Here is a 15,895-nt window from a genome sequence, read left to right as displayed (position 1 = left end):
CAGCTGTGGAGGTCCACTGGGAGTCGTAAGCGGTAGCGTTGGGTGTGAAGGGGGTTTCTCGCTCCGGAAAAGGCTCGTCGCCGTCCGCGTCGCCCTCGGTCTCACCATTGTCCGTCGGCACCTGCAATAATCCCCGATCGCCTCCATCTCTCCCTCGTATCGCCGCGCGTCCTCTCGATTTCGATTCCCCCTTCGACCCTATCTGCCTGTCTATCTCTCTCTCCCTCTCTCCCGTCTATCCGCCCGCTTCTCCGCCTCCCGTATCGCCCGCGTATTGTGAAACGGTGTAAAACGCGAGACGGGCAGCGGCTCCGCGCGCGAACGGCCGGAATTTATTTTGCGAGTGCCGAGTGACTGGATGCCCCGCTGATAAAATTATGTGGAATAGCGGCCCTGCGGAATTGGGATCGGCCGCGCGTCAAGTCAGCTGACATATTGCGCCCTGCTGCACCGCAACAGCCTTCGGTAAGTGTCGCAATCCCATGCGCGCTTTCCCCCGGTCCCCCCCTTGCACCCGTCGCCGTCACCCTCCCCTCCTACGCCCGCCGCGGGACTATTTTCGGTCGGGACGGAGTCGCGAGAGGACGGATGATTTTTTTTTTTTTTCCCCTCCCCCTCTTCCCCGTCGCTCCGCGCCGCCACCTCGCTCGCGATACTTACTAACCGTGTATTCCCGTGCGAGGTCCGTTTTTTCCTGCCCCGAGCGGGCCCCCCTCGCGCGTTACGTGCGTGCGCGCAATTATCTTCATTCGAGAGACGAGGAACTCGCGGAGTAGCAGCAGCCACCGCGCCACGCCACGCCGTTGCAACGGCGTGGCGTGGCGTGGCGTGGCGTGGACGCGTAGGACCGTCGACATGTTAAGTGGTTGCGCGGTCTGCGAGGCGGACAAAGGAACGACGCAATTCGCGCACTAAGTGCGTGCTCAAGGATGGAAGCCACGCCGTTCCGCCGTGCATCCGTCTGTCCGTTCGTCTGTGCCCCCTGCGTGCGCGTGTGGCGAGGCGCTCTCTTTCTTAACCTCTCCTTCCCCCCCCTCCGCCCCCCCTCGATTCTCCCCTCGCTCTCCTTTCGTACATGATATGTATCCGTTTTTCTCGCTTGCTTACTCTCTCCTCTTTTCTCCCTTTCTCCCCCTCCTCCCACCCTCCTACGCGGCTTCTCTGTCGACGTCGCCTCTCTTTTTCACCGTCGGCCTGCCTGGCATCGACGGCAGCGCTCCGATCTGATTCGAATACGCGGCACACGCTAGACGTCATAAGTGCTCCATCCGTTAGGCACTCCGAATTAGACGGACGCCTCGCGAATAGCGGCGAGGTGCTCCCTCGCGCTCGCCCTGCCGGGCCACGTCCTTCGGCGATAAGAGACATTCCCCCCGAGTCGCTCCGATTCTAATTCTAACCTCATGCGACGCGCCCCCGCGAGGCGAGAAGACGCACGTTGAACCGCCGACCGGAAGATCGTCCCTGAGGAGTCCCGCGGGCTTCGCGCGTGGCGCAGTTCTTCGCCCGAATCGACGCGTCGGGCGCCGCTTCTCTTCTCCCGAAAAAAGAGGAAAAAACAAAGAAAGAAAAGAAAAGAAAAAAAAAAATCTGGCCCCGTCCGGTAACGGGTTCGCGACGCGAACTGCACGCTTACGCGTTTTCTTTTCTTTTTTTTTCCCCCGCGACCCCTTCGCCACCTTCTCGGTTTTTTTTCCTCCGCGTTCTTTCTCCTTCTCGCGAGGAGGAACTCGCACCCCTTCGGTCGTCCCTTCGAGTCATTCCCTCCTCTTCGGGCGCGCGGAGGTGCGCGCCGTTGTTTACAATCTTTCCTCCTGGGCCACGGCGAGAGTCTTCGGGATCGCGGAATCGCGGCCGCCGCGGCCCGGGACGGGTGCCTCTCGGTGGTCGAACGGAACTCTCGCCGCGCGTGGTTCCCCAGTGCAGCGCGTGCGCAGCGCGCCTCTCCCGCCGCCTTATCAGGAATAATTTCTCGTATCTACACCGCGGTACTTCCTCTCCCGTACGGAGCTTTACCTGACTCGGCTGTTCGGCTTTGACGCCAGCCGCTCGCGCCTACGTCATTACGTGAATTCGCTCGCTGTCTCGCTTTTTTTTTTATTTTATTTTATTTTTTCACATATGGACAAATAACACGCGGATAAACTTGTACGCACGCGCTCACGTACGTCAAATTATACGTAACAACAATATTCATGCAACGGTATTGATACGATGCTCGTCCTTTTTTTTTTTTTTTGCAAAGTTCGCAAAAAAAGAAATATCTATTTTTCTCAATCGCGGACGATTTTTAGATTTGAAACGCGCTGCACGTGTATTAAAAGTTTCGTGCGTGCCGCGTGTTGTAAATTAAAAATAAAGGCCGCCTGCGCAGTTTCCCGTTAAATAAAACGCATCTTGAAACGTAAAATTTCCTAGGACATGCCGCCCGACGGTGGAACGTCCTGCGCGAGCCGCCTATTTTTGATACACTCGATTAGAAGGCTCGCCGGACGAGTTTAATGAATGCTCCTTCTTTCCACGATGCGTTCCTCCTGCTTTCAAACGCGTTTGCGTTGTAGTTTACAACGCCGTTAACGTCAATCGCCGCGTAAACTCTTTCACTGTGCCCTGCGAGTCTTTTTTTTTTTTTAATGACCATCGTAACGGATTGTCAAGAGCGATAATGAATTCCGCTTCTCCTACCTGCCCACCTTGCAGTTTATTTATCTACGCATAGACATTGATTGATATACTCTACGATCCAAGTTTATACGTCCATTGCATCTTATTGCAAGGAAATAAATCAGTATAAACGGAGCCCGCGTGCTTCTTTTACATTTTTATACACGGTGAACTATTTCGCGTTAAATTTAGCGCGTTTACATATTACAATTAATTTTGCTCCCAAAATAAAAAAATTAAAAAAAAACGCAAGAACGTTTTTACTTTACGCGGATTTCGTCGTAATAGAAGTCTTAACATTTCCAACGCATTTTCTTTTTTTTCTCAACGTCCAGCGTATCGATAAAAATTTTTTTCTAATGATATATTAAGCCCTTCAGATACGAGCGAAATAAAGTGACCAGGATTCGTACTCGCTTTCAGGATTAATCGTAACCTTTGTTTCAAATCGATCTGTTATATCTAGATGACCGACGTAGACCGCAACGTAAAAGGTCCAAGTTAGCACAGTCTGCCACGTGCGGCACGAATTTGCGAGTGCGTGCGCGCCGCGTGCGACGATACGTCACCTTGCGTGCACGTTTACGAATTGCGCCTGGCGTTACTGCGGTCCGCGTGGATGGGAGGTCTTTTACGCGCGGGCAAACCGAAAGTCTCGTCTCTCTCTCGTTCACTTTCCCCTTCCGCGTCCCTCTCTCTCTCTCTTTCCCTGGGACAACGTACTCTCCGTCCTCACGCGCGCGCGTTCACATGTACGTGAAAGCTGCGACGAGGTCGTCGTGAAGTTCGATGCCTGCCCGTGACGAGGCGGGCAGGTAGAGACGCACGGGAATGACCAGTCGAAAAAGAAAAAAAGAAAGAAAGAAAGAAAGAAAAAATAAATAAATAGAAATAAAAAGAGCACCAGCCGCACTTGTTCGTCCGAGCATCGAGGATGACTTCTCGGCGGGTGGCAACAAGGACCATTAAATATCAATTAGCCACCTTTTCGAAAAGGGATCCTCAGAGTCGAAACTCACAATTGTAGCGTAATAATTGGTTTTCCGTTTGCAACAATGGTCGGATAATTCTCACCTGCAACGTGACGACTCGGTTGTCACGCGTGTCCCTTTTCTTTTTTTTTTTTTTTTTTTGCTCCGATAAGACCCAGCTGGGTTCCTCTGCACTATGTAACCCGGCGCCTCATGCTCTTCAATGAGTCTTGGCGTTAGATATTATATTAAAAATCAAGCTGTGCGTCGGCACATATAACATTGTCACCGAAATAAGTATGTAGTGACGTCATTACCTTGAGCTAAGCGTCATGTAACTAACAAAAGTGACTCAGTATCCCGCGAACTTAAACGGAAAACGACTGACCGAATACGATGGCTTTTTTTTTTTTACTATTTTTTATATTTTTTTTTAAGGATCAATTGAAGCGGAGAATATGACTTTAACCAGTCGTAGTTGTAGATCAGTTTGATAGCCATTCAAAGCGGGCTCGATAAAAACGAGAGCGGGGTTCTCAGAGGGGTTTTTCATCTCTTTCCACGATGCGATATCGAAGCAGCCGATCGATACGCGTTAACGTGCCGCAATAAAAATAATAACAATAAAAAAGAGAATTGTCCGACGGGCAGAGAAAGCCGATCTCGATGAAATACCGCCTGCTTTTTCCGTATCTGCGTCCGTGATCTTGTTGCGCTCGAATTGCACCGTTCGGATGTTACACGCGGCGCCGCGTGCTTTGGCTTTGATCGACGAAATCCCGGAATGGGGGCTCGCGAGAGAAATTAGTCCGGGAAAACTTATTTTGGCGCGTTTGTACGCTTTCTAAGGTAAATTTATCGCCCGCATTTTCCGAACGGCCGGCGTTCTCTCGATCTCTCGTGCAAGAAGTAACGCCAGTTTCCCGTCCGGCTGGGACGTAAATAGCAGGTGCCGGCGCACCGTCGATCCGTTGTGTAATTACGCGAGATTCGAGGACCAGTCGATCCTGTTTTCTTCGTTCGTCTATTATTGAATGGGCGCAGGCCTTCCTCCGCGCCGCAATTAACGGTTCGAGTCTTAAAAAAAAAAAAAGAAAAGCCCACCGTCGGGCCGATGTAAGCGGTCCGAACGCGAGGTCGCCGTAACATTTTTAGTTTTCCGGCCATTACCTGAGCTCTCGTTCTAAATTTAGTCCTTTTAAAGCGATGAGAAATGACGAAACGTTGAAAATTTAACATTGCGCAAAATTCTACACACAATCCCCCTTTCGCGAAAAATTAAAGAGAGAGAGAGAGCTGAAATACTTGTGCAATAATATAACTAATTCCGTTCTTTTCCCCCACATTCGCGTTTCTAGTCGTGAACTAATCTTATCTCCTTTGATAAAATGTTTTTAACGTTCTAAGCAGAAATGTTGGATGGACATTTTTCTTTCTTTTCTCTCTCTTTTTTTCCCCTCTTTTAAAATCAATTTTATTAATAATCGGATCGATAATAGAGCCTCAAGGAAGCTTATGTAACATTCGGTTAATCGAGATATTATTGTCGCGGAGCCGCGAAACGGCGGCTCTATCTTTTATTACGTGAAAAATAAAGTTGATAAATTATTTTCGCCGCGTAAGTGGGCCAATTCACCCGGATGATCCCTGAGATAGGAGGGCGGAACTGTTTCAAGGCTGCAAAATTCGCGACTGGCGAAGTCTCCTTCCTTCCGAAATCTGAGATATTTCCCGTCCGATAAAGGCGGCGGCGCCTGAGTCCAACTAAACGACTTTGCGAAGGTCGAGCAATCGCAGCAACGCTAACGGCCATTATATGCGAAAGGTCGTTTACTCTTCCTGCTAAACAAAGCTCTCGTATGCGACGTGGCGACGAGCCTTTCGCTCAACCGAGTCGCGCTTTTCTTTTTTTTTTTCTTTTTGTTTTTTTTTACCGCACGGAGCACGTATCGTTAATTGACATCAAACGGGTATGTTCTTTATTTTCAAACTCGTCCCGATTACGATTATTAAAGCTTGGGCCTCGCAAGCGATTCGTTTGTATGTTTCCAAACGTATCAAATGATTGCAATCTTTTAACGAAACGTTAACTTGATCACTCTCTTTTTTTTTTTTTCTTACGTTTTCAGATCTAATGCACGTTTAAAAACACTTTGAATCGATACGCTGGATATTAAAGAAAAAAGAAATAGAAGAAAAAATACACAAAGATATATTTTTTAAATATTAAAAAAAAAAGAATAATTACCTTTTGACAAATCGTGATGGATGGTACGTCCCAATGTTTCACTCGCAGGTCAAATCGAGTCGAGCCGAACGAAGCGGCGCGTCTCTTTCGCGAAATCGACGTCGTTCGTATTTTCCTCTCGGCGGCGATTTAAATCACGCGTCATCTTTCGTCGAGTCATCCTAATTTTCTTCGTACGTTGTCACCCACTTCGTCCTCACATCCGCGCGAAGTGTTCCTTCGTTCGTTACATGTGGATCGATAGGAGGTCTCGCCGTCCGTCGCTTGACGTCATTCTCTTTTTATTTCAATTTATTAAAATCGACGTTAAGGTCGCACACGCGTTGCACCTTTGACGGAGTACGCCGGACGGGGTCGGTGACGGGCTGGAAGAAAAGGAAAAAAATAAAAAAAATAACGCGATCGAATTTCGAAGGGTGAGAAACCACTAAAGGGGAGGGGGAAAAACAGCGTGTTCTATCGCGACCTGCATGAATGAAGGAACGTGGCGATCGACTAGTCACGTTGCGTGAACTTTACCATGACTCTCGCTTCATCCACGTTCGATCCCTCCTCTTCTCTTTGCTCCTCGATACATTTTGCTTTTCTCTTTTCTTTTCTTCCTTTTTTTCTCTTTTTTTTTCTTTTTATTTTAATTATTAAAGCGCATCGTTTTATTCTTAATATCGTTTAATACTCGAATAAGGATAGTCTGAATTCTATCTGAGCCGTCGCGATGAATTTTGGAGAAATATTTTTGCGCCACGCGGTGAAAAATCTACGTGAATTTGCGTGAGGAGATTTCGTTCTTCGGGGTGGAACAAAAACCGTACGGATAAGTAATCGGGAAGTCGCGAGTGCGTCATTGGCGTTATCCACGTCGCGTGAGTCAAACGCCTCGGATACGGCACGGAGAACAACGATAATGATGTATTAGCAAATTTTTTTCATATATATATATTTTTTTTTTAATAATTAGAAAAGTAAATTTAACGCTTATAATTTTGTTCTGACATCGTGACCTAATTTTGTTTTAATAAAAGATTTTTAATTGTGCATCTAAATGTTATCTTAATAAATTTGCGAGTAATCAGAGAGTTATGTTATTATTTTATTCTTTGTCGACGAAGTTAAATGACAATAGAAAATATTGAAAAGTACGTAGTTTAGAAATTAAATTGTATGCGTACTCAGCACTTTCTGTATCTAAAATACACGTCGTGTATCACAAGTGCTGATTATTCGAAAAACGTTTATATAGCGTTATTGGTAATTTTTTTAATTATGCGTCTTGTTATATTTGTTACTAGAAAAGATAACGTGTTAAATTGCGGGATGTTACTTTTAATTTTCTTTTTTTTTTTTAAGATAACCAGCGTCATTTTTCAAATATTAACGCGTGAACGTTTGGACAGAAAACGCGCGTTTCGAACGCGGGCGCAAATTAACGCGTTAAAGCCCAATCCCCTCGCAACTTTACAGTTGCGAGAAGCAGGAAGAAAGAAAAGAAAAGATTTAATTTGTCTTTCTCGCGGCACTCGCTTTTGTTTGGCGCGGCCTTGCAGTGGCATTGCTTCTTTCCCCGTTGTGACGAAGAAGTTCGCCGACTCGGTACTTATAACCGATGACGATGTTGTTGTGACGTCGCTGAGAATAATGTCGAAGGTATTGTCTCGTAAATCTTAAGAATTATTTGCGTGGAGGGAATGACTGTCGAGTTTCTTTGGGGAAAACTAAAGACCTACAGATATTTGTGAAGCCACTGTGGGTGATAAAAAAAAAAAGAAAAAAAAAACAGAAAGAGAGAGAGAAACGCACAAAGAAAATTGGAGCAAAACAAAAAATCAAGGAACGACCGTGCGGAAATTAATAATTGGATGTCGTTTTCGATTTTTCATTATCGCGCGCGTGCGACGTCCCTCCGTTCGTTCGACGTCGCATCGACACGGCATTGGTGGTTGTCAAAAAAATTAACGTGTCGCGGCCTACGACGTCTACGTTCCGCCGTTGTCGGCCCCGGGTTCGGCGAAGAGCACAAAAGTAGGGTTAAAGCCCGATTAAGTTGGCTCACGGGGCGCGAATGGTGGGAGAAGCCACTTTTCAACGAATTGCGCAAAACGGCCGGTGTTTACTCGCATTCAGCCTCGCCGCGCGATAATTTCAGAACGAACGTATATTTCGTATAATAGGAAGGTTTTTCTTTTCCAATTGCCGTATATATATATATATATATTTTTTTTTTTTTTAAATACGGTGAACCTGAGAGTCGCGTGGCTTAATCTCGATCTCTCGGATTATCGTTTTTCGCGGCCATAAAGTTGCCGCTTAATCGCGAACGTTACTTTTCATAAATAATATCTTTTAACACGATGACGTCACCTCAGTCTTTCTTCAACGTTTGTTAAAAGATAAAGACAATGACGTCATAAGGAGAGCGAGGGAGAGAGAATCACTCGAACTTTACCGCGAAAGGAAAGCCGCTGCAAAAAGAAATCAAGCTGCCGGGATAGCGCCGTCGTTTGAGGGTGAAACAAATGAAAGTCGCGCGTTAAAATCGTGTCACCTGTCCCGGCCTTTCCCGTTGCGCGTAGGAGTGTGCATTGGAAACACCTTACGGGAAGGCTTGATCAGCGCGTTTCGTAGTACGAGAAAGCCTCGCGCGGGCGCGCCATGCGAGCGCCTCCTCTACCTCCCCCCTCCCCGTTCTCACCCAAGTCCTTTTCTTATCCGCTTGTTTTCCTCGCATTATCGCCTTCACTCCAGCGCCGACCACTGACCACCGTTTGCCGTTTCGCCGTACAGCTGCTCCGATCTTCGATTCTCGCGGAAGGGTGGTCCCTTTCCCCTTTTTCACCTCCACCCTCGCGCGCATTTTACGCGTGGAAAACTTTCGTTGCGAGGTCGGCGCGAAGGAAAAAAAAAGGAAAAAAAATCTGCTCGGGAGATAAAACAATCGCTCTCTCGCAATTGAATAAACCCGCACGGCCGGCAATAATCGCGTCCCACCGTGCGCCTGTGAAACTCGAAGGCTATTTGTTGAAACTAAACTTTCCATATATTTTCCGACGCGGAAAATTTAAATATAATACGCCCGCGTGCGGGCGCGCGCGTACGCCGCTATTACGCTTTGCGATTGTTTGTGTTAAGGAATGGGTGAACTTTGACAAATCTTAGTCGAAACGTTTTATCTATGAGAAGAGAGTACGGTCATAAGTCAAGTTTGAACTTCCGAGCGCAAGCAAACGTACGATTACGCACGACCGTGATAGCTAAATTTTATGCATACGCCGTTTGGATTTATCGGTACTCGGTAAAAAGTCCGCCGCTCGGTATCTGATGCAATTAATGCTAATATTACTCGAAGCCGGCGAAAGAAAATGTACTTTACGCCTTTCACATTTCTTTAATTATAATTTTGCGGGAGAGACGCGCTGCGAAGGGGTTACCGTTAACTTTTTAATACGCGCCGCTTGTGTTTTGAGGTACATTTCGCAAAATACGAGAAGTTTAAATACCCGAGTGACGTTAATGAACTACTTCGAAAACGTTCCTCCTTCTTTTCTGTAATATTAATTTTGATCATTCACCGTTTATTATCGAAGGAAAATTTCTTTTTTTAGTGTTAGGCGTGAGCTTCAATCTGGCGCGCTAATAACTCGTCTAGTTATTCGATATCGATAGAGACATGTTAGACGTTCGAATGTATGCGCGACTACTATTTCGGTACGGTTCTGTATGCCCGTGTTAGTTACTTTTTCTCAATCAAGACGATTGACCCAATTTTTAACCTCCTGCGACCCCTTATAACCGATAGGAAAAGAGGTACTGTTTGATTCGGACGAAGATATTCTTTATTCAAGGACTGCTTTTAAACTGTTGGGTCTTGAATAATATTAAATCTCGAAAAGTAGGTCGGTTTGCCTTTTTCGGAAATCTTTTTCTGTTTTTCATTTAATAATGTTATTAGCCAGCCGTCACGTTTGTTATATAAAAAAAAAAAAAAGTAAAGCACAGCCAAGTATATCGTCATAAGATATATAAAAAAGAACTCGTTTAATTTACAAGCTCACGATTAATTAATTATTATTAGTTCTTTATTTACGAAATTAAGGTCAAAATTTCTAAGTATCTCGGGCTGCTTTCGTGACGCGGATCGAAATAATCTCTACTTTTGATTTGATAAATTCATATTCCTTGCTCTGGGCTCGTTCTCGGTTGGTTCTTCGGATATCAAAGCGCGAGGAATATGAATTTATCCAATCAAAGTCGCAGATTATTCTGATCCGGATGATTTTGATCTACGTTGCAAAAGCAATCCTGTGTGCACAGAAAAAAAAAAATAAAATAAAAATAAAATATGTGGACAAGAAAAAAAAAATGTAGAAATTGTAGGATCATTGCGTACGTGAAACCCGGATCCACGGTTTAGTAATCTTTAAGCCGCGGAGAAATTAGCCAATCACATTCGATTGTCTTCTTAAAATTTTGATATGATTGATTAACTTCTTACGGCTTAAGGCTTGACACATTTTTATTGTCGACCCCCAGCTTTTGGTCTTGCGAAACCGATTTTTGCAGAAACGTTACGTCGCGGCCTTTGTTCGCGCGCTGATCTAAAAACTTGTTATCTCAATTCTCCATTAACTGCACGCGAAGAGAATACACGGAGATTTAAATATATCAGTCCTTCTCCTCCTTCCCCTTATCTTCTCGCGCGTCTAATTAAAACCCGACGATAATGAGATAATTTGTGTCGCATTCAAATGTATTCTTATTTCCTTCCCGACATTAGAGAATAAGAGCTAATAATATAACAGATCGATGACCCAGCTAGCAATTTAAATGTCTTATTTGATCTCGTCTGAAGGCGAAGCGAAAAGATTTACAAAGCTGTCTATTCGCACAGAAGCGAGATCCGCGGATCGGTTCCTCCGAATTGTACGTCGAATTTCTGCTGCGCTAACTTCGGCTCGATCAGGTGACACAGATCCCCGGCAGTTTTAGACCGCGTTATCAATAATATAACCGCTCGTGGCACATATCCGTCGTATCATTAACCCTTTCGTTAACCGCGGGTTTGATTACCTGACCGCTCTTGCCAAACCGCGGTTTACTTTTTTACAGAAAATATACGTACATACCTGAAATAACGTTAAAAAAAAAAAATTAATTAAATTAAACGTGTCAAAATAAATGTTCGTGAATTAATTACTTAAAAACAATTATGCGTTATAAAGAAATATGTAAATACGGGAGCGCAAACCTTAACCTGGTAATTGCATCGCGAACGTATGCAGCCAAAAAGTGGACCTGCCCCGGATTCGCGATAAACCAATTGGATCCAATTGAAGTCAATCGCTCGCGCGTAGAAGATCCCGAAAGCCCGTGACGGCGGCCGCAGACGAAATCGTGGGAAGCGAAGCCGACGGGCGCTTTTACGTCGACGAAATTCTCGCCGGAGGAGAGAAAGCGCGGCTTCCTTTCCTGTGCGGCTTCGGTATACCATCCGAGCGGCGTGTGCTCGTGGCGGCAAGCGGTTGCGGGTCCGCGGCCACGATCGGCGCTGATGCGCCGTCGCCGTCGCTTACGCGTCCGCCCCAAAGCCCGAGAAGCGTGCCTCATCTGCTCCGCGATCGCCATCATGAGAACACTCGGCCGTCGTTATCGCCGCTTCTCCTCTGTCCTCGCGGGCTAAGCGCGGCTCGCCAGGCGATATCGAGCGTCCGTCGCCGCCGCCGCGGCATACGCCAGGCCACGGGCTGAAGGTTGCCGCGTACGATCGGGTGCCGCAACCCGTGTTAAGTGCGCCGCGAGAGAGGATCGCCGTACGTGGGAGAGGGTACGGCGGGGAGCTACCGCGGTCGCAGAAAGAGACGGCGGATCCTCTCGTCAGTCCTATTGTGCGCGGGGTGCTACGCCAGTTGCGATAAGGAAACACGGCCCGTCCGCCACTTAAATGCCTCGCGCGAGTATCTGCTTCACGTTGTGCGTCGGTTGCGACACGGCTGCGCGCTGGAAAGTGAGTAACGTCGCGCGAGATCACGCCTTCCTCGCGGGGGCCTGGGGCCCGTCCCGTCCTGCCTTCTCCTCCCTTCCTCCCGTCCGCCCCCGCGGCGAGCAGAGTGGCGAGGGGGAAAAAAAATGTCAGATCGCCAAGATGACGTAGTAAAAATTCCTAGGAATCGGTCGCCCCCTCTTCCTCTCGCTCTCTCGCTCGCGCCCGACGTGCTTGCCGTCTCGCTCTCTCTGTCTCGCTCTCGGCACCTCGGAGGCCGTCCGAGTTTCCTCTTTCTCCCGCTGTTGCGTCCTTTTGTCGGAAATTTCGGTTATTACCGAGTGTCTCGGCGTGCCCGCGGACCCCAAGGGCATGCCCCGTTAAGAAGGTATTTGTGTCCCGACCTTGCGCCACGCAGGAAGCGGGATTAATTGCCGATAGGCCCCATCCAACCTCCCCCGATGGTTCGTGCTGTGTTATTATTAAAAATCGCTTGCTTTTCTTCCTCGGACACTTGTGACCGTCACCGAAGTGATATTTCTTCAGGATCGTGTTTGTGCTCCTTGCGAGGTTACTCGGTGCGTCTTCTTCTTTTTCTTCTTTTTTTTTTTTTTTTTTCTCTTCTTTTTTGGCAGAATAATAGGATCACTCGTATCCTTCTGTCGCAAAAGGAGTCGAAGATAATGCACACGTCGTGAATTAATTGATGCAACATAGGTTTCATATTTATAAACTGCAATACGCGACTCTTCGCTTCAATTATGATTTGGCTTTGTCATTCTCAACGTACATCATACTCTTCTAAAGCAGTGTGTGCTCGTGTTGATGGAAGGGGGATGATTATACCTCCACACAAAGGAGTTTTATCCAAATTCATGCGTTATCTACTCTTGAGCTTTGCCATTTAGGACTTCGGTTTGCGACACGTCTCTGTCCCCCTCCTTTACTAATTGTATCGTTTCTCTATAACAGGTGAGTACATGGTGACACACGGTTGCAGAAGAGCACCTGGGAAGAGAGCCGCAGCGCAGGACTACACCTAGTTACCCCAAGCTGACCGCAGCACCCCACCGTTCCTCGAGGCGGTGATCGTGACTGGGATTGTAAAACGGGAGTTAACCCGGCCTCGATTAACAAGAAAGTGACCACTGACAGAGACAGAAGTGATGGAACGCGAGTCAAATCCCATGCAGGCACTGTGTCGCAGCGGCTGTGGATTCTACGGCTCGCCGGCCACCGATGGCCTCTGTTCCCTCTGCTACAAGGAGAACCTGAAGAAGAAGCAGCAGCCACCGGTGTCGGCTGCGACCGTACCGACCTCGCAGACTGTTTCCGGCAACGCTGGCACGTTGCAGGGCAGCTTCGGTAGCCCGGCGGCCACGGGAACGACGGCCCAACCTACCATTCCTACTATACCTCAGTCAACGTCGGATCTGCCCAGTCCCAAAGAAGTGAGTACCACCACGTTCTCCCTACAGCCATTCTGCACAAGCATAACACCATTGTTCTTTCAATTAATTTGCAGAAAGTAGCGCTTATAACCAGTCCTGAACCCACAAGGTCGTATGCATCAAATTGTTTTTAGTCTTTAACTCATGTATGTCTTGAAAAGTGGCAGAGGAGAAGATTGTTAGAGCGTTACGAGGCAGAATTAGTGTCACTCTCGTTACCTCTACTTGCATTTAATGAAAGTTCCTTTAGAGATACCATGAGGACTGTAGACGAGAAATTATGTAACTGCCTATATTTTAAAATAGGTTAGCTGTTTTTATCAAAACTTCAGCATTTGCACATGTTCCCATGTGTCACTTGTAACTCTTAGAAACAGCATAAATTTGTATCTAATTAATGATTTTTTAATATTAAAGGATTTGATATAATAATGCAAATCTTTAATTCGAAGCGAAATGCAACAAAAAAACTTTAAGAAATAATTCATAACGATAAATAATCGTTTTCGCTATTTTTACAGTATGTTTTATGCTTTTGTCAATCAGGTAAACCGGGAAGATCAGGAAAGTGAAGTAGGTGTAAGCAGTGCAGTAGCCGAGGGTTCATCGGCGAGTAGTGGTGACGTAGACGACTCCTTCGATGGCAAAGAGACTGATAAAGAATCTAAGAAGAAGAAAAACCGTTGTGCTGTATGTCGCAAAAAAGTCGGTTTGACCGGTAAGTTTCCACATGACGCAATTAATAATCCCCTTCCCACGGTAAAATCTAAGACCCTGTTCTGACGACGGTGAAACTTTCAGGATTTGAGTGTCGTTGTGGAGGACTATTCTGCGCCGTGCATCGATACAGTGACAAGCACGAGTGCAAATTCGATTACAAAGAAATGGGCGCTCAAGAGATTCGGCGCAACAATCCGGTTGTTGTTGGTGAAAAAGTGCAAAAAATTTGAACTATTTAGTGCGTAGTCGTTGGGAAAATGGTTATTATAACTATATAAACAAACAGAATATAAAAAAAAACACACACATGCAGAAAACGAGATAAATTATCTGGCAGCTGATTCGTACGTCGAGGGGTGAAACGAGCGAGCGTGATCATGTACGAGCGTGAGAGAGCGAATGCAAGCGTGCACGCGGTGACGACGGTAAATTTGTTTTGTAGTTGAATGCCGAGAGAGGGTGTGGAGCGAGAGCGAAAGCGAGATCGAGAAACGAGACCGAAAGAAAGAGAGAATATCAGACGAAACAAATAAATGAAAGATTGATTAATTAGAATGTATGCGCGTGAGTGAATGGTTCGTAATTGGATGCCAGTGCCATGTAAGTTTCAGATTGTCATCTAGTGAGAGAATTTTAATTGAGAATATACCTGGTTACTAACTGCTGCCAGCTTACTACTATTATTACCTATTATTATCTTCATGATTATTACGGTATATAATTATTCTATATTACGTTTATTAATTTACTTAAATAGAGAAAAAATTCTTATGGCGAACGCGAGGCTCGTTTTACGGTAACGGCGGAAACTCTTGGTGCGGTCAGTCGATCCAGGAACGTCTTCTTAGGAGTTTCGGTTTGTTCGAAGAAAAAAAATTTTATACATTACTGTTTCGTTTATATATCAAAAAATTAAATAATAGGGAATGTTGCTTAGGTAATGGCTGACGTTGATGGGTGATCACAATCTTAGGTTAACAATTAGTCTAATAATTATTAAGTATATTAGTCTATTGATTCATAAATAATGCAATGAAGTATAAGTAGTACTGTGTGTTTATGTCAAATTTCACGTGAATATAACCAGCAATTATTACTCATTAAATATGTTTCAACCTATATTGCAAATAATTATTTACACTGCGGCCGCCGATCTGGGATTTGTAAATTGTAACTCCCCTCTAACGTATTTCTTCGATTTCTCGTAGAACGTAAATGAATTGTTAATGGTTAAAGTCAATTAGTTTACCTTTATTTTATTATTATTATTTTATTATTTTTTTTTTTCTTTTTATTTTCCGCTTGTTTTGCGAGTTTCGTAGGAATAGCTGCGCGAGGTATTCCGGTGCTGCACAGCAGCGCGTATAAATAAATGTAAGAGTAAACGATTAACAAAATGTCTAGAGAGGCCGGGCATTATATGTGAAAGACGATGAAAGGAGAGAGGGACTATTAAAGTTTGTGAAGTGTGAACGTATATCGAAAAAGCCGTGCGCGAGGGGATATTACACTGATAAAATTTTATAATTCACGTACATACCTCCGTTTTTTCTTCTTCGCGCTCGAGAACCCGTGCCGAAGTTTTATTTCCTTCGTACCTCGTCCGCGAGCACCGAGACATATGTTTGTAAAGCCGTAGCATGAGCGCAACAAGGTGCTACGGCTGTTTGGCTTGGTTGTACTCGTGTAAAACAAGATGAGCGGAGATAAATGTGCGGAAGAACTACGCCTCACGTATAGGTCAATTTTTTTAGAAGCTTTATGAGTGAGTTTGAATACTTCGAGTAAAAAAAAAAGAATATATAAAGAATCGCGCTGTAAAAAGAATTGCATGTAAGTCGCTGTAAAATTGCACTGCAAACATTCA

At 45.6% G+C, this 15,895-nt stretch overlaps 1 protein-coding gene across 4 annotated transcripts; it reads left to right on the top strand.

The window, feature by feature from the left end:
• The first annotated feature begins 4 nt into the window (after window positions 1-4).
• Window positions 5-15,147, top strand: Drn (doctor no). Of its 4 annotated transcripts, none has more exons than XM_070655115.1 (4): window positions 5-465; window positions 12,830-13,308; window positions 13,855-14,026; window positions 14,110-15,147. In XM_070655115.1, the coding sequence occupies exons 2-4, from the start codon at window positions 13,024-13,026 to the stop codon at window positions 14,256-14,258; spliced, it is 606 nt and encodes a 201-aa protein (XP_070511216.1). In that variant the 5' UTR covers window positions 5-465; window positions 12,830-13,023; the 3' UTR covers window positions 14,259-15,147. The 4 variants fall into 4 exon arrangements, with proteins under 4 accessions (XP_070511216.1, XP_070511217.1, XP_070511219.1 ...); XM_070655116.1 differs by lacking the exon at window positions 5-465 and adding an exon at window positions 11,521-11,881; XM_070655118.1 differs by lacking the exon at window positions 5-465 and adding an exon at window positions 12,112-12,321.
• The last annotated feature ends 748 nt before the right edge of the window (window positions 15,148-15,895 follow it).

Source organism: Cardiocondyla obscurior, linkage group LG04, assembly GCF_019399895.1.
Source record: "Cardiocondyla obscurior isolate alpha-2009 linkage group LG04, Cobs3.1, whole genome shotgun sequence".
Taxonomy (NCBI): Eukaryota; Metazoa; Arthropoda; class Insecta; order Hymenoptera; family Formicidae; genus Cardiocondyla; species Cardiocondyla obscurior.
The sequence above is the reverse complement of the archived record's forward strand: the minus strand, read 5'-3'. Positions and strand labels throughout refer to the sequence as shown.